Source organism: Myodes glareolus, chromosome 18 (genome assembly GCF_982192425.1).
Source record: "Myodes glareolus chromosome 18, mMyoGla1.1, whole genome shotgun sequence".
Taxonomy (NCBI): domain Eukaryota; kingdom Metazoa; phylum Chordata; class Mammalia; order Rodentia; family Cricetidae; genus Myodes; species Myodes glareolus.
The window spans coordinates 38,001,844-38,020,636 of NC_142043.1; the positions used below are offsets into that span (position 1 = coordinate 38,001,844).

Here is an 18,793-nt window from a genome sequence, read left to right on the forward strand (position 1 = left end):
TAAAGGAATAAAAAATTTAAAGCTCCATACATTCCAGCACTCGAAAGGCCAGCCCGGCCTTGAGACAGATTCTGTCTCAAGGGTAACATTATACATTCCATTGTTGCCTTGTGGATTCTCAACTTTCCTTTTATAATGTACTCTATAAATAGTTTTACCCAAAGCAGAACTCCATAACCGTGGCCACTGTAATTTCTGGTAAGGTCTATCCTTTTCTCAAAAAAGTATAGGCTCAGGGAATTCTTATACATGAGACTGGCTAGAGATCCAAACAGAGGTGCCCCGGATCCTGGGACTAGTCCAGTTTCTATTTAACTCAGGCATCACCACAAACCCCCGAAGGGTCGCATGCCCTCCCCAGCACACACTGCCTCTGGCACACCCTAAAGTTACTGGTTCTCTAGCAGCATGGCTAACTCTTGACAGCGTAAGGGAAGGCTGAGTTCCACACTCCCTGGGTCTGGAGGAACCCCAACTCCATGCTTCCAAGAGTCCAACCCTATTTACTGAACCCACTTCAGTTTGGGTTGTGTTTTTATTTTGGTGAGGGGAATCCCCTCTCCATGATCCAACCCCATCCTATTGAACCCAGTTCAATTTCTGTCTAACTTAGACACCTTAGGATTCCTTCCAGGACCCAGTCTTGTTCCTGCCACATCTTCTAAATCCAGGCCAAACGAAAACGTGTATCAGACTCAAAGAACTCAAACCATAAACGTGTGGAGCTATGAAAAGTCAGGGGAGAACTCACTCTGACCAACAAAGGTCAGTACAATGCACTGTGGGGCAGCTAGGAGACAACCTGACCTGACAGCGTTCAGGGGGAAACAGCGGCAAAGCATCGAGAATTCCTAGACTGGCTACCACTTAATCAAACGTCAACCAGTTGCAGCATGGTTGGCTGGCAACAGGTGCTCTTGCATGCAATGCGGTTATTGCAATTAAATGTCACATTGACTTGGCCTGTTGAGTCCACCTGCAGGTGCCCACACTGCATCCATCCTCAGCCTAAATGAATTTAGGAGAGTTTAACTTAACCTTTTATTTTTTTTATATTGAATGCTCACACCTGACTTTCTCGGTTATATAAGAAGTAAAATCCAAACTGAGAAATTAGCTTGTGCCGTGAGATACACGACAACCACAGAGAGGCCTCCAGTCTACAATGGGCTCCCAACTCTTTCCTTTCCCAGATCGAAATGTTTGTTGGGAAACAGCATCCACTTAGTACAGAGGTGACCTGTGGTTACAAGCCCATCCAAATAGCAGAAACCAGTACTGTTGCTCCAGTGAAATGTCTCACCACCAATATACCACTGCCCCCCCATAACACCTCCCCATTAATACAGCAGACCATAGACAACTGTCTGACCTCTGGCTGTGACGTCCGTCTTAGGGTCTTCAACTCGCATCACAAGTTTGACTTATCAAATTTAACAATCTGTGTCAACCACCACACCCTGAGCAACACGTTAGCATGGACTGCCTGTTACTGGGAGAAAGCACACCCCATACAGATTCACGGGACACTATCACCCAGTGACCCTTTACAGCACAGCCACGTTACCGAGGGACAGGTGGCCTGCTGTTTCTGCAGCTGTTTTCACCCCAAGCAACCTTGTCCCACATGTTGCTTTTGCAACCTAATTCCACACACACAGACACTAAATCACAGGCAATAAACCTTATCTGTTCAGAAAGCTGACCGGATGTCCAAATCCCACTTTCTTAAGGAATCCAAGAGAAGCTACATATTAAAGCAAACCCCAAAGGTGTGGTTCGCATGCAGAGTCTGGAGACACTGTATCTACTAACACCTTGCCTGATCCTTCCCACCAACCAAATACTGTTGCTATTGGATCCCACACAAGTGAGATCAATCTCAAGCTGCAGATTCTGAGAGCAAGCTTCATGCCTTGTTCAAGTTTCACACTTAAAGCGTAAAACAACAACACAGCCCAGAGCCCACTTTAGCTCTCTGCACCCTCCTCCAGCGCCTTTCTGCAGTTGGGCGAACGCCGTCGCAGAGTTGAAGTGTTTCTGTCATTCAAACACCACTTCTCATGGGAAAAGTCCAAGAGTCTATTCTAAGCTGTTTCTCACTAGGCAAACCCCACTGGAAGAATGCCCCTGCATTCTGCAAAGTCCTCTCCATCCCAGCCAATGGGCTACAGACATTCAAGACTCTCTGAAACTGTCAATCATTGTTGTAATTTAATTATAAAATGCTCCCCCCCCACACACACAGTCATTCTTGAAGGCTTGGCCCCAGCTGAGGATATTCTTTCAGTGGGTTCCGGAAGCTTTAAGAGGTGGGGCTAGCGCCACAAAATAGGTTCCTGGTCAAGCATCCTTGATGGTTGTACCTTTTCCGGGGGTCCCTCTCTCCTTGTTGGTCACTGTGAGCAATCCGCCTGTTCCATCATACGTTCCCAGCCATGGTATTTATTCTCATGTCAGGCCCACAGCAGTGGGGCTAGCAGACATGGACTGAAAATGCTGAAACCATGAGCCAAAATCAAACGAGTCTCTCCTGCCGAAAGGTGTGTGTCACATGGTCTGCCACACACCAAGAATTTAACACAGTATTTAAGGGGAGCCGAATCTCCTGGTCAGTCCACCTAAGTCACTGAAGTGATCATCTACCTTTAGTTCTCTTCTAAACCTAAACTGTATCGCTCAAATCCTGATCATACCATTTATAACAAAACATTTCTACGAAGCAGAGACATGAAGCCTGAGCCAAATAGTGAAGCCAGCAGAGTCCTATCGCCATCTACTCCAGGTGAGACAGACAGCGTGGAACACATCCAGGCACCATGTGTCACCAGATGCCAGGTAAGTCACGTTACTCACTTTTTAGGGCCTCTGGTTTGCTTCACTACTGTGTGTTGTTTTCGTTCTTTTGGCCTTTATTGGCGGGGGAACAACACCCAGCTCCCAAATAAATCACACACAGAGGTTTACTCTTAGTTATGAATGCCCGACCTTAGCTTGGCCTGTGTTTTCCAGCTTTTCTTAAGTTAAATCATCCCGACTACTTTTTGCCTCCGGGCGTCTTCCTTTTCTTGCTTCTGGGTATCTTACTTTCGCTCTTACCCCATGGCTGGCTGGCTGGCTGGCTGGCTGGCTGGCTGGCTGGCTGGCTGGCTGCCCCTGCTGTCCTCCTCATTCTCGATTCTCGATTCTCCTACTTCTCCTCTCTGCCTGCTAGACCCACCTGCCTTTGCTCCTGTCTCACTATTGGCTGTCCATCTCTTTATTAGGACCATCAGGTGTTTTAGACAGGCAGGGTAACACAGTTTCACAGAGTTAAACAAATGCAGTGTAAACAAAAGTCACACACCTGAAAATAACATTCCCTAACACTTCACCACCAAGCTATGCACTGGGTCCTTGTTCCTCAAATTTTAAATTTTCCTCCAGTACTACCTTTCTCCCAGTGATACATTTTCCATCTAGTGCTAAAAAGACATCCTTGGGTTCCATTTTTTTATTAGGTAATTCTCTGAGTTGGGAGGCAACTGCTATTATTAACAGTTCTGAAACCTAGGAAGTGTGGATTCTCCCTACATCAACGGGATGTCCAGCATCCCATCAGAACACCAACTACCTGGAACCCAGGCAGATCCTGGAGGTGAAAGGTACCATCCTACAGGACTGACCCACCTCAGATGCTCTTTACACAGTTTCTACCTGTATATCAATCATAAACTAGGAATCACCATGCCTCCTTCCTCATGTTTGATAATTTATTTGAACAGCCCCCAGCACCCAGGAACCAACTTATTATAAAGAATACAACAGGTACAGATAAATAATCAGATAAAGGGGTGTTCAGGGTGAGGTCCAGAAGATCCCAAGTATTGTGGAATAGAATATTTAAGTAAAGATGTGTTACATTTGTTTGTGTGGCAGAATAATTAACTATGTAAAGACATGTTGCTGTTTTACCTTGCCTGCCTAGGCTTGATTGGTCCAATAAAAAGCCAAATGGCCAATAGCTAGGCAGAGAAGGGACAGGTAGGGCTAGGGAGTCAGTCAGTCAGAGGAAACAGGAAAACAGGATGGACAGTATGTAGATGAGGTAAGCAAGCCTCAGGGCAACACACAGATTAATAGAAAGCAAGTCTAAGCTAAGGCTAAGCATTCATAATTAATAATAAGTCTCCACATCATGATTTGGGACAAGCTGCCCAAAAAAGCTGGCTACATTTGGCACCTAACATAGAGCACATATTTCTATGTAGGGCCTGAGAATACTGAAAACAAAAAGCCGACAAGGCTTCTTAGTAGCCCAGTGCGGGTAGAGTACAGAGGCATGGCTCTGCCATACAGCGAGCACTTGAGCATCCAGCACATTAAGTAGGAACAACAAGCTAAGAAAAACTCCGTCACAGTGTGGGCACCGACCTCCTAGAGCTGGGGGATTAAATGCAGCTCCCAGAACAGCTCTTGATCAGGCCCGTGGGTGCAAAGTAGGACTTTCACAGACCCAAGTAGGGCAGAGCCAGCCGCCGCGCAGAGGTGCACTTCAAGTGGGGGAGAGCCAGCCGCCTGCGCAGAGCCACACACCAAGTCTAAGGTTCAGTTCAGGCAATCAGAAAAGGCTACAGAAACATAGTAAAGCAGGTGTAGATGGAAAAAAAACTCTAAATAGGTTACACTGTGTTTTAAAATGTCCATAGGCACTTAAGAAAGAAAAGAAAATGGGCACAGACTGTCATAGGAAAAATAAATAGTTTAAAAATAATAGTCTTTAGTCGGGTGGTGGTGGTGCATGCCTTTAATCCCAGCACTCAGGAGGCAGAGGCAGGCGGATCTCTGTGACTTTGAGGCCAGCCTGGTCTACAGAGTGAGTTCCAGGACAGGCACCAAATACACAGAGAAACACTGTCTCGAAAACAAAAATAAATAAATAAATAAACAAACAAACAAAACAAAAAACAAAAAAAAAGGAAGGAAGGAAAATAAGTCTTTCAAGCAAGACTAAAGTAATAAACGAAAAATGTCATGTCATCATGTAAAGATGGGAAACACACAGGGAGTCTTTATTCTGTATGATGTTGTGTTGACTTTGAATTTTTTGAATGCTGAAAAACATTGGATTATAAAAGGAACTGATGAATTAAACCAGCCTAGATACTTTAGGGATATCTTAACTTTAAAATAAAATTCAGAAAATGTATTGCGTTGGGAGAGAAGTTGTGCTTTTGTTTCCACAGGGAATGAAAGGCTGTGGATTCCTTCAAGGTTAACAGAGATCGGGTTTGATAGAAGGAGACCTCCTGAAAATCTTGACACAGACATAAAGAAATAAACCAAGGAAGACTACAAGACAGGTGGCACATAGGCTGATCCCTCTGCATGGCGACAGTTCTGAGACTGACAACAATGTTACAGCTAGTTTTCCCAGAACTTGACCATTGTCTCAATTTTCTCAGGGTCCTCTGGAGGTGCCATTGCCCCTAGACAACAGAAAGCAGTCTAGAGAACACATGTCCACATTCCCAAGAGGTAGGGTATGTGGTTTCTGGTCATTTGGTGGGTTATGGATTAATGGTTTGCATTATTTATGGGGGACATAGGAATATAAAATAAAAAGACAATTGTTAACCTCAAATATTTTACATTAGTATGGATTTTGGTATACTGATACAAATTTAAAGTTATTTTTGTTACACTGTATGTATGTTTCTACTCTTATTTGGAGTATTGTGCTTATGCAGCTCATTTAAAAATGTAATGTGTAAAAATATAATGTATAATTTAAAATGCAGGTCAGTAGTTAGTCATCTAAAATAGTCAAACTTGTAGTGATATTAGGTATATTTTCAATGTTACACAGATATGTTTTAGATAGGTGATCTTCAAATGCTTCAGAGACCTACAGAATATGGTATGTTTAATAACCTACGGCTTTTTATGACAGTGAGACACATCCTAGAAGCACCAATCTACTTCAGAAAAGGATGGTAAGCTTTGAAGAGCCTCCATATGGAGTTTGCTTTCACTGTGGCAATTTAGCCAATGGGGTAAGACACTGCTCTTGCTTCAACTGCTAACAGGTTTACTGTCCACACTGGACATGCAAGACTCAAAGGAAAGTGACTGTCAAACTTTCCCAAGGCAAGGCAGGACAGTCCTTCAAAGTTCCTGCTTTGTAGAAAAGTCTGTCAGATATTCTAGGCCTGTAGACTGAAGATGGATGCCTCAACACTGAAGAAGTAACTTGGGTGAATCTACAGGCAGCCAGATGTCTCTGTCATTTTTATAGTTTTGGAAGTGGCTTGCACTGCACTTCCTGTTTACTCAAGTAATATTATAACCTTCTGGGGTCTTTGATGAAGTTGAAGACTAGACAGTTATAGTTTTCCTTAGTTATGATAGAAAGAAAATTAGGTTAAAAAAAACTTTGGGTTCACCAAGATAGGATAAATAGTGAAGTATTTTCTTTGCATTTGCCACATACAAAAAGACTGGATACTGTAAATGTAATTCTTACTTGATAATTGTTCTTATTATATATATTTTTACTATGTTAAAGCTAAAATCTTTTGTTTTTATCTATACAAAAGGGAAAACGTTGTGCAATAGAATATTTGTTTATAATAAGAAGTCTCCATGTCATGATTTGGGAGCTGGTTGGTGGCCCAAAAGAAAAATACTGGTACACATGTGGTTACAGAAATCAAACTTAGGTCATCAAGCTTGTTGGCAAACACCTTCACCCACCGAGTCATCTCAGCAACCCACCCTCCTAAATTAGAAAAGCATTTCATGGAAGAAACTGGGGAGAGAAAAATCATAATCAATGTATACTGTATGAAAATAATGTTTTTCAATAAAAAGGAAGGAGTTTCAAAAAAAGATTGTTTAACTAAGTAAACATGTGTTACATTTGTTTGTGTTGCAGAGTAATTGTTTAACTATGTAAAGACGTGTAGCATGTGTGGATGTTGTTACCTTGCCTGCCTAAGGCACCTGATTGTTCTAATAAAAAGCAGAATGGCCAACAGCTAGGCAGAGGAGGGATAAGTGGGGCTGGTGGGCAGAAAGAAAAGGGGAGCCAACCAGCCAGCAAATGGCCCAGCCAGTCATGGGCCAGACAGACAGACAGACCTGGAGGAATCAGGAAAGCAGATGGACAGTACGTAGATGAGGTAAACAATCTTTGGGGCAGCACACAGATTAATAGAAATGGGTTAGTTTAAGTTAAAGAGGAAAAAAACCTAGCTAGAAACAAGCCTAGGCTAAGGCCGAGCACTTATAATTAATAGGGTGTCCATGTCCTGATTTGGGGGCTGGCAAGCCAAGATAGCTGGCTACACCCAAGCCTACAGGCTACAGTCTCTGTGAGGCTGAGGTGCACCACTCTCCCTAGCAACGTGGTCTTCCCAGATTGGACTCCTGGAACCCTGTAGTTTAGGTACTTTTATCTAAGTTTCATCATATAGGATCAATTGTCGGTTTGATCTAAGCCCTTTCTCTTCCCAGGAGCACAGGGCTAGGGCTGGGGCTGGGAACTCTAAACTTCTGATCGTGGTTGGTCCAGGAGCCCAAAGGTTGCCTCACTAGGACAAAGGATGCTCCTGTCACCAGGAAATTCCCAAGGATTAAGATCTCTGAGGCAGGAACCCAAGTGACAGGCCAATTATTGAAACAAAAGATGCTTCTAACACCCTGTCACTCAAAAATTATAGCGTGTTAGGTGCTCCAGCCAGGGAGAGACACGAATGCGTTCATTACGTACAGGAAGTTGCTCACTGGGTCACTGAAGTAATTATCTCTTCTCTGTGCAGAGTAGTTGGCATGATTTCAAAAGCAAAACTTCCTTGGGAAATGACACCTAAGCCCCTCCTGGGGATGCCTCACTTGCCTCCTGATTACGCAAATCCTACCCTGACCCATCTAAGGCCTGCCATCTCGTCCCCTGGCTTGCCCACCTGGAGACTGAGCATTCCACAGATGCTGTGTATTAGCGGATAATAAACTTTTCTAAAAAAATATTTATTTGTTACTATGTATACAGCGTACTGTTTGCATGTTAGTCTGAAAGAGGGCACCAGATCCCGTTATAGATGTTTGTGAACCACCATGTGGCTGCTGGGAATTGAACTCAGGACCTGCGGAAGATCAGTCAGTGAGTCTCTTAACCTGTGAGTCATATCTCAAGTCCCAGTGAATAGAAAACCTTTAAACAGATAAGAATAGTAAGTGTAATGCACTCACGATCTGCCTCATGTGCCCTCCCATTTCGCTCAACCACCACTGGTCTTCAGGAACTTCTTCCTGTGGCCACATTGCACTTATGGAGGCTCCCAGTGTCTTGCCAGCTGTCCCCCTCCTTCCTTCCTGTATAGACTTCAGCTTCAGGGAAAAGCTGCTTGCTGGTTTTCTCCTGTGCCTCTGGCCAGCCCTCGGTTCCTACAGTTTCCTCTACTACAGGGCTTACTGACCAGCTCTGGGAATGTCAATTCTAACAGACTCTCGGTGGCCTCAGGGCCTTTGCACACACTGTTTCTGATTCTCCTATGGTACTTTCTCCCACCTTTGACCCAGTTAACCATCTCACACACTCTGCAGATCTCGGCTGAGATCGCAGGTCCTGCGACATGATTCATAGTGCTCCAATCTGCATTCATTTATCTGATGCTGTCTCTTGCATTCCCTGCATTCACCGCCCTTTGGAGGATGGTACTGTGACTTAATGTTACACCACCACCACTGCCCTATCTCCTCCTCCTTCAGACTGTAAAGCTTTATGAGCACAGGGCTGCGTGCTGTGGGGAAGAGAAGCCTTCTGGGAATTTCTTCATCTCTGATTGCAAGTCACTAAATTGACTTTGTCAGCATATATGGAGAACAAAATGATGTGGGACAAGAAATCTTCTGCGATACAAAAAAAAATTGTTTAGGTGGTTTGATAGTAATTGTTACTATTGTTTTACAGGTTAAGAACCTGAGACCCTAGATGGAGCGTGTCATGTGACGGTCACTTCTCTAGACTGGAGGCAGCACAAAGAGCCTAAGTCTAAACTGCTTTCCTCTCTAGAGAGAAAAAATCTAGAGTAGATTATCTTTTAAGTTTAATTGAAAACACCTGAGCAGGTTAGCTCACTTCTGAACACAGGTACACGCCTACATGAAACACACCCCACACATTTTAGACATCGGGAGAATAAACACAGCCCACCAAGGGGACACAGAACTGGCCATGAGGTCTCCCCAGGCTAGGACAGGACATGGTCCCATCACCTTCCTGGTACCCCCCCATCACCTTCCCAGTCCCCAGTACCCACACAGGGATGCTAGCAGAAAGACTACCAAGCTCTCCCAAACTTCAGCTTCTGCTCTATTTAGTCAAAGCTACAGGTGTGTGCAAAGAAACACATAGCCCTGGCAAGGCTCATGTGGACGACACACAGTCTCCTGACCCCAGTCTGACCTCCCGTCCCCTGCTCCTGAGAGCGACTTCTTCCAGTTCTTCTTCTATATTCTTCTTCACTTCTTCAAGTCCACACTATGGAACTATCTGAATTTTCTTTTTTCTGATTTTCAGTGTTAGGGGTCAGACCCTTATACACAGTACTCAAGGACTCTACCACTATATCATATCCATGGCAGTTTGGGTGGTTTTTGTTTCTGAGGCGTAGTCTCACCAAGGAACCAAGGCTGGCCTTGAACTCCTAATCCTCCTGTCTCTGCCTCCCTGGTCCTGGGATCTTGGACGTGTATCACCTTATCCAGCCTCTTGAATTCTTAGTGTAGGCACTAGCTACCAGCTCTTAGCAGTGGAGTAACCATTCCCCTTTCACTGGCCACCATCCCCCTACCACTCACATCCCACCTAGATGATAATTTAGTACGTCAACCTTGAAATTATTACAATCACAGGAACATTACTGAATGTAATGTTCAGAGGGAAAGAAACATGTTCCACTTTGGACAGAACCTTTAATGGCCAATATGACATTTACCAAGTGCTTTCCCCTGCACCTGTGATCACGGAGACACTCTGGATGAAGCCTTCATTCACTCTCAAATGACTTCAGTGAGAGGAGACCATTGCTGACTCACACAGGACGGGCAGCATGAAGAAAAAGAAATTCCCTGAAACAGACGTGTGGCTCAGTTGGTAGAGCACCTGCCTGGCGTGTCGTCCAAGGCCGGGCCCAACTCCAAAAGAGAAAGAATAAATAAATTCCGCTGGTGGGTGAACTACCGCAGCATAAAAAAAAATCTCACCTTGACGGATATGCCCCACTGAAGTCTCTCACAGATGATATATTCTCTACTGGTGTGGGAAAATTGTCTGTATTCTGTCAATCATATTTTAAATAAACACTGATTGTCCAGGCAGGAAGTATAAGCGGGTCAACCAGACAGGAAGTAGAGGTGGGGCGATGGGAACAGAGGAATGCTGGGAAGGAGGAAGCCCATTTCTCCCAGTCTAGCCCAGACCACCAAAGCAGCAACATGTGACCTGCTCCCACTGTGAAAAGGTACTAAGCCATGTGGCTAATATAGATAAGAATAATGGGTTAACATAAATTACAAGAGCTAATAAGAAGCCTGAACTAATGGGCCAATCAGTTTTGTAACTTATGGAGCTCTCTGTGTGATTTTCTTTGGGGCTTGCTGGCTGTGGGGAACTGGACAGGACATAAACCCCAATAAGCCAGCCCCCCATCATGTTACACTCTACAGGAAATTTTATATGTGTGAACACTATACAAAAATGTCCAAGGGACTGGAGAGTTGGTTCAGTGATTAAGAGCACTTGTTGTTCTTACAGAGGACCAGGGTTCTGTTCCCAGCACTCACACTGTTGCTCACAAATATCCAGGGGATCTAATGCTACCTTCTGACCTCCATGAGGGTACTGCACACATGTGGTCCACACACACACATTCAAGCAAAACTCATACACATAGAACAAAAAAATCTTTAGAAACATGAACATTCACAGCAACATTATATGTCATGGTAACAATGACAACTAGAAGCCAAACAGCTACCAGCAGGAGAATAAACAAACAGCAGTAGTCAGACCATAGGCTACCACACGTGGGTGAGAATGAGTGGACTCTGGCTACATGCACCATGGTTCAATGTCAGGGAGGCATTTTATTGAGGGAAATGGGTAACTAAGCTGCTGAAAAATATATGTGTTGAATAAAGCATGACTCTTCATTACGTAGTTACAAAATTATACATAACTAAGCAATAAATGGAGTAGGGATCGACATAAGCCTACTTAAATGAAGGAAAGCAAGGTGATGGCACAGAAATCAGGGCTGCGGTTACCATGGGGGAGGGGGAGGGAAGCAACGAAGCCTTCTGTTAACCAGAGATGTGTGCACAGGGTTGGTCCTATGGCTTATTCTTTACGTTTACATCGTACACAGGATCTCACACAGGTTTCGTACTCGGGATGATGCATGGCACGCATCGTTCTTAAGAATAGCCACAGTAGGGGTGTTTATTTTGTTAATTTTTCTTGTTTCCTCTGTGAAAAGCAGATCTCTGGAAGAAGAGAAAAGATGAAAATCCAGGAGACTGATAGAGCCCCGCAAGCATCCAGGAAGACAAAGGGCTGGAGTTCCCAGAGCTGAGGGCTACTACCAAGCTGGGAGCTCTGTCTGGCTCAGAGTGGAATTCCTTCTGTAAGGTCACCTATGGGTAGTTCCAACAGCTAGCCCCGCCAACATTCAACTGCCTGTCTGTTGTGTCTGTCCTTCCAGCACACCACGCTGGCCTTAGAAGTGAGAAGCAATGTTCTGTTGTTCATACCTATGTTCCGAACAAGCAGAATTTCCATTTCCAGGGCTAAACTCACAGGCTCCCATCTCAGACCTGCTTGGATGCCCATGCACTCAACAAATATTTACCGAGCATGTTCCAACGGCAGGAACCACTCCAGCTAGAGAGAGTACAGCAGAGGAACAAGGACTTCCCCCCCCACACACACCCTGCTCCAGTTCCTGCGCTAGCTGACTGTGGACACATAAAGCCACCAGGAGCTCAGATGTGACAGGTGGAAAGAAGAAGATGGTCACGACTAAAGGGGGGGGGAGGGGCGGATCCTGAACTTCCAGGAAACGGAAGCAGGAGGGGTGAGGGACTTATGGCAGAAGGATCCAGTAGGGACAGCCAGCCGTAAAGATCCAGGCAGACGTGACTGCCTGGGTCTAAGGGTGAGAGCAGAGGTGTAGAAGTCTTAGGACTTACAAAGGGGAAACACCCACGACTCAGAACAATGAAAGCCTACTCTGGCTACTTTTTGATACAGTTGAAGAACAGTTTATACAAACAGCTGAAAGCTGCCTTACAGTGTTATCTACGGCATTTGCTACTTTTCTTTCCCTAAGTCCCTCCCTTCCTCAGTGCTAGCAGAACACCAGGTCAAGAACATAAAATTCTTGCCCCTCCTTCCCTGCTATGAATTCGCTTTCTTAAAGCTACCGGCCACTCAGTTCAGTCACTCAGAGGTTTCCAGTGAGCTGGAGGCTCACTACCCACCACCCAGAGGCTTTCTCCTTCCATGTTCTGGGAGTGCCACTGAGAAAGGTTTTGATCATCTCGCTCTAGCGCTTCCTCTTACTGTGCCTCCGTAAGGGCAAGTCTTGGAAACCACCAAGTTTTCTGCTAATGGTTTAACAACCCCTGGGATTGTGTCCATTATTTCAGTCCTGTCATTTCTCAGATCTGTGCACCAATGCAAACTACTCTCTTTATTTATGGTTTCTCTTAATGGTATTTTGAAGAAGCAAAACCAAAGCAGTAAGACTCTAGAAGCAACATGGAGGCACCTACACAGTACAGCGAGCTGCCCTGCTCAGCCAGAGATTTTCCTTGGAAACAAAACCACCAACAAATCCAGTCACCTGAGTGGGTCCCCAGCCAGCACCAGACATACCTGCCATCCTAGTTTCAAGTCTGTGCTGTGACAAGATATTCTGATGGAAACAACCCAGAGGAGGAAGAAAGCTTTATCTGACTGTAAACTCCAGGTTACCATCCATCAATGTGGGGACATCAGGGTATGACCCTGCAGCAATTAGCCGCAACTCATCCACAATCAGGAGCAGAGAAAAAAATAAACGCAGGCATGCTTATTTATTCCTAGTTTGCCTTTTTACACACTCCCACCATGAAGGGTCCAGCCCTCAAAACCATGCCACCCACATTCAGGGTGGTTTTTCAAACCTCAACCAAATATAACCCCCCCCCTCACAAGCATGCCCATCAGCCTGATCTAGGCAACCCCCTCAGTAAGATCTCCTTCCAAAGGCTGAAGATCAGTGGTTAAGAGCACTTGTTCTCGCAAAGGACTCAGGTTCGATTTCCAGCACCCACAGGGAGGCTTACCACCTCTTCGGGTAACAGGCATACATGTGGTACACAGACAGACACACAGGTAAAACATTCATATACACAAAGTAATAAATCAAAAAAGTAACATTACAAAAGACTCTCTTCCAGATAAGTCTAAGCTGTGTCAAGTTGAGAATTAAAACTAGCTGTGACACTAGCCAAAAAAAAGGCAAGGACAGGCTTAGCCGCACTCATGCCCAGATTGCCAGCACACTCCACAAAAGGATATGGGGTGAAGTTCTTTGTATGTGATCTAGGAAGCCCCATATCAAATCCTGGAAAAATATCTTTCCCTTTTTTTTTAAATTATCGTTGTTTTTGTTTGTTTTTTGCTTTGTTTTGAGGCAAGGTCTAACTCTTGTCCACATTGGATACAACTCACTTCTTAGCCTGGGCTACCCTCAAACTCATAGCAATGCTCCTGTCTCACTCTCTCGGGTATGGGGATTGCATGTATCAGCCACCACAGGCTGCAAAATGCCTTTCCATGGGCAATGGGCAATCCTTTGCCCCGCAATGCTCTGAACGTGTCAATTTTTAAATTGCATTTAGGAAGCCAGCCGTGGTGGCTCACCCTGGTAAGCCTAGACCTTAGGAGGCTGAAGCAGGAAGTTGGCTGAGATCTAGGCCAGCTTGGGCTACAGAGTGAGTTGTGGGCCAGCCCTGCAGCTCAGACAACAGTACAAACTTTTTTGCACATTTATTCTCAGAAGCCCTCACGACACTCGAGTCTCTTTTAATGCTACTTTTTCTTCTTTTCCATCGTACTAGGTGCTAAGGGCCAGGCAGCGTAATGAATTATCCTACTGAATTCTAACCCTTTCCCGCTGGTAGAAAGGCAGCCCAGAACTGCTAGCGTGGAACCACTCCTAACCCTCCGCGTAACTTTACCATTGCTCCACTTCAACTCTGAGTTACAATTCTGGCTCGAAGGACCGGATCAACAAAGCTCAGGTCTCCCACCCCACACCGGTACCCAGCACACTTAACCCTGACTCCAAAGACAACATTAGCCTCTATATTCCACTATTACCTACCCCCTTCCTTGATCCACCTTAGGTCATTACAAAAGGAGCAATGTGAACAGGGGCTACAGCCAGCACTCTACAAAGCAGAAAGCGTCAATAACTTGTTCAAGTTGTGAGTTTATACTAGCAAGGCTCTACAAGAAAACAATTATAAGATTATAAGATTGTACAGAACCAAACACTAAAATGAAATCCTTCAGAGGGGCCCATCTAGTCTAGGAGGTCTGAGCTTTAGGGTTACATTTATCCCTACTGCTTGAAGGGTTTCAGAGCGACCTGGGGGAGAGGACAGAGACGGTGTATGCTCTCTCTGTCCACCGCCTCCCACATGCTCACTTGCTGGCTCTTTGTTCTCCCAGGGTGGACTGAACTTCCCTATGCAATATTCCCATGAGTTGGAGACTGTATCCAAGTGAATACAGCCTCAGTCTAGGTCCTCCCCAGGGTGGCAAAACCACTTCTGTCAGCAGAGCGCTGGAAACATCTCAGGACACTGAACTCATGTTCTAACCTGACATGATGGCCACCCAGACTTCCCAGAGCCCAGGCTTTCGTATGTCAGCAACCCCTCCCCTCTAAGAGAAATGGGTCCCAGGAGGTGGCAAGAACAGCTCCATCTTACCCACCCTTGCTGGCCACCTGAGAAGTCAGTACCATGGTCCTCCCCAGGTCTCCAAAGCAGGGGCTATAAAAATAAAGGGAATGGGAGAGGGGGAAGAGGAGGGTGCAACATCCATCCACCCATCGCAGCTTCCCACAGTTGTCAGACTGACAGGAAAGCAAGAAGTCCAGAGGAGGTCGGGGATGCTCTGATCCCATAGGATCAGCTTAGCCTGGGTCACTATGCCCATACCCAACATGAACCCCATAAAGGAGGCTCATGTGTTTTCACCCACTTATTCCTATTACAAATGTTTATTCAAACTACAGTATGTACCAAGCATCAAAGATAAAACATTTGCCCTTATAAACAGGCAACCGAATCAAGAAAAACATCTAGTGGGCCAGAGATGGCTCAGTGGTTAGGAGCACTGGCTGCTCTTCTAGAGGACCTAGGTTCAATTCCCAGCACCCACATGGCAGCTCACAACTGACTGTAACTCCAGTTCCAGGGGATCTGACACCCTCACACAGGCATACATGCAGGTAAAACATCAATGCACATAAAATAAAAAGAAAATTTTTTTAAAAAAAAGGAAAAACAACTAGAAAAAACATAAATACATGACTTGAGAGAATGTGGTGGTTGGAATGAGAATGGCTCCCATAAGCTCATATATTCAAATGCTTGGTCCCCAGGTGGTAGAACTGTTTGGGAAGGATTAGGAGGTGTGGCCTTGTTGGAAGAAATGCATCACTGGGGGTGGGCTTTGAGGTTTCAAAATCTCAAGCCATTCCCAGTTCTCCCTCTCAACTCCCTTCCTCCCTCTCTCCTTCCCTCCCTCCCTCCCCCCCCCCCAGCCTCTTGTTGCTATCTCATGGTGCCAGTCTACTGATTTCTCTGCAAAAACAAACAAACAAGATCTAGAATTAGTCATAACACTCATCATTTTAGTACCTATCATTTCCTTTAAACACAATGTAAACAATAAACTCTTATTACTAAAATGTGCCAACTGCATTTCTGCCTTCTAACGGCTGCCACACCGGAGCTGCCCAGCGCCCTATCGGTCCTGACTCTACCACATTCCTATGTAGCTAAGTGAAGACGAGCTCTCAAGGGCAATGCACTAAGTCTAGATTGCTTAATAAATGTGCAAAGGTTAAGATTCAGTCTACAAAGGGCATGTCCTCCTGGCACAATCAAACATCTCAGAAATGAACTACCTTCTCTTGGTGGGCTTTCTCTCTTTTAATTTTTTTTTATTTATATGTTGCCTTTAAGAAATTTCTCACTTGGGCATGGAGGCATGTGCTGTAATCCAGGACCCCCAGAAGGGGAGGCAAGAGGAACGTGAATGTGAGGCCAGGATGAGCTACATATTTTAGACTGTGTCTCAAAGAGAAGAAGAGAGGGAAGTTTCTGCATACTCACAAGACAGAGACAACGGAAACACCAGGGAAAACCAAAGCTACAGGTATTACAACACGAGACCTCAGCAGGAAGGAGTCCACATCGCTTTGAAGTCATGGACAAACGGACTCTGTACATCTGAATCATAAACCCCCTGAAGCTCCACCCAGCACTGATGGGCAGCTCTGCCCTCTGGTCTGGACGCTGCTAGATGGAGAATAAGCCCAAGGCTGCGGGTCCTTACCTGCCCCACTGCTTTCCCACCCCCCTAAGGCAATGCATCAAACATCCCACAGGGTCAGTGGATTAAGTGGGTGGGTGGGCAGGACAGAACGTGTTTGGAGGAACACAATGTCCTTGTGTTTCCCAAGTTCACAAGTCTCCTGCCCTGCGGTCACCTTCTGCCCCCCACTTATATATCAGATACTCTACTCAATCCACCACAAAGTAAGCCACTGTCCTCAGCGTTGTGGACATACAGTGCTCTCCAGTCTCTTGGCCTCTGCTGCACTTTACGGAATGATACCAAGTTCTTGTTCCCCAGGCCAACACTAAACCCCACCTTGCTGCTCAGGTGCTCACAACAGACCCCTTACCTCCCGCCTCCTACCACACAGCCCACCCACTGCAGAAGTTGTCCTTGCTGCTCAGGCGGACTAATGGTCACCCCACTGCCACACCCAGAGCCCCCCACTGTCCGCTACCCCTCTCAACCAGAACCCTACCCATAGCTGAGGTCTCAAGAAAGACTCTGTTGTCATGATGGATCCCCCCCACCTCACTCCCAAACCCACACGCTGGAATATACTGCCCTTTTTTATGGTTTTAGGGGCATATTCCTCAATTTCTCTAATCATACTCTACTCCCAAAGGGCCTTTCCCAGACTGGCCCAAGAGCAGTCACCAACAATTAATCTGAGCACACAATTCTGCTCCTTTGACTTCCTCAGCTCCCTTCCGCAGAAGGTTTTGAAAGGATGGCCCATCATCTAAGATCCCTGCTATTCAAAGGACTCATTTCCATCCCCTAGATAACAATACCGCAATTCTCCTTCACTGATTGAACCGGCGCTCTAGCTACTGAAAACTAGTTCCATTTTCTAATAGCTTTGAGTCCTAACTTTTAGGAAGGGAAAATGCCTTGTTTTGGGCAACTTCAAAGCCTTGAGTTTTTAACTGAAAGGAGAAACAGAACTGGTATGTTTAACTTCACTACTCCAATTACAAGCTTAGGAATTACAGTGCCTCAGTTTCCCTTCGGAGCGAAGACACAGTCCTCTCCTCCTGAGCCAGAAAGTACGGAGTCTCTGGAGCCTCGCTATGGTCTGGCCTTAGGTCCCCAGCTGCAACACCACCTGGAGCCACAGCTGCGTCCAGATGGTCAAGTCCGGGCCTGCCTAGGCGCACCCTTCTGTCACCTGGCGGGGCCCTAGGGCGCCCCGATCCCGCTGCCTTGTGCCAACCTCTAAAAGCCGTGTCTCCAGCGCTCACGAGCCAGGTCACATCTAGGTGCACCTGCCTCTCCCGGCCCGTGGGTCCCTGAGCTCCAAGCCCGACCAGAGCTCGCGTGAGAAACGAAGGAGAAAGGAAAACAAGCCATAGGCTGGGCCGTCCTGGCCTCGGCGGCTGCCACCGAAACACCACCTGCGACGCGATCGGGCAGCAGGCACAGAAACCCGGGCCGAGCCGCCGCGCGCGCCCCTTACCCGTGAGGCGGCCGCCCCCCTCGCCGTGCCCGCGGCGCCGCTGCAAGACGAAGTAGCAGCTGCTCTTCTGGGTCACCCAGAGCTTCAGCGCGTTCTTGAGCAGCACCTCCTCGGGCTTGAGCCACATCGCGGCGAACCTGCCGCGCCCGAGGGCCCCGGTTCACATCGCCCCAGCCGCCGGCCACACCGGGCCGAGCCCGCTTGGAAGGAGACGGCGGAGGCTGCGAGCGAGGACCGCAGCCCGAGCGCGCGCCTGCCGAGTCCCGGAGCGCGAAGACCACGGCTCGTCGAGATCACCCCGCGCAGCCCGCTGTGGCCCCGCCCCGACTAAGTCCCGCCCCTCCCCACCAGCTCGGTCACGCCCACCTCCCCGAAGTCACGCCCTCCACCCGCCTCCGTGGCTCCCGTGGCGCCTCCCTGGTTTCCTAGTCCCAGCAGCTCCCGGGCAGGGTTCCGGAGCGGCGGGAGGAAATCGTAACTACAGCCAGGTTCCCTCCCTCCCGTTTTAAATCCCCTCCTTCCCGGGAGGAAGCAAGCAATAGCGCCAGTTGTCTCCTCGCTCCAGGTTCTAAGAGGTGAAGGAAGGCCCTAGGGGAAAAAAAGGCATCTTGTTATCTAAACTGCAGGTTGTCCAACCCAGAGTCTTAGTTAACCCTGGGGAGTAC

General features: G+C 46.6%; 1 protein-coding gene across 3 annotated transcripts in view; it reads right to left on the reverse strand.

Moving 5' to 3' along the window:
- Window positions 1-18,416, reverse strand: part of Tbc1d8 (TBC1 domain family member 8) — a 106,059-nt gene extending 87,643 nt beyond the window's left edge. The window contains exon 1 of one of the 3 annotated variants that reach the window (XM_085679549.2): window positions 18,129-18,416. In XM_085679549.2, coding sequence (XP_085535675.2) covers window positions 18,129-18,255 — 127 coding nt within the window. In that variant the 5' untranslated portion in view covers window positions 18,256-18,416. The remainder of the gene's footprint in view (window positions 1-18,128) is intronic. The other 2 variants (XM_085679547.2, XM_085679548.2) reach the window with 2 other exon arrangements.
- Window positions 18,417-18,793: the final 377 nt, after the last annotated feature.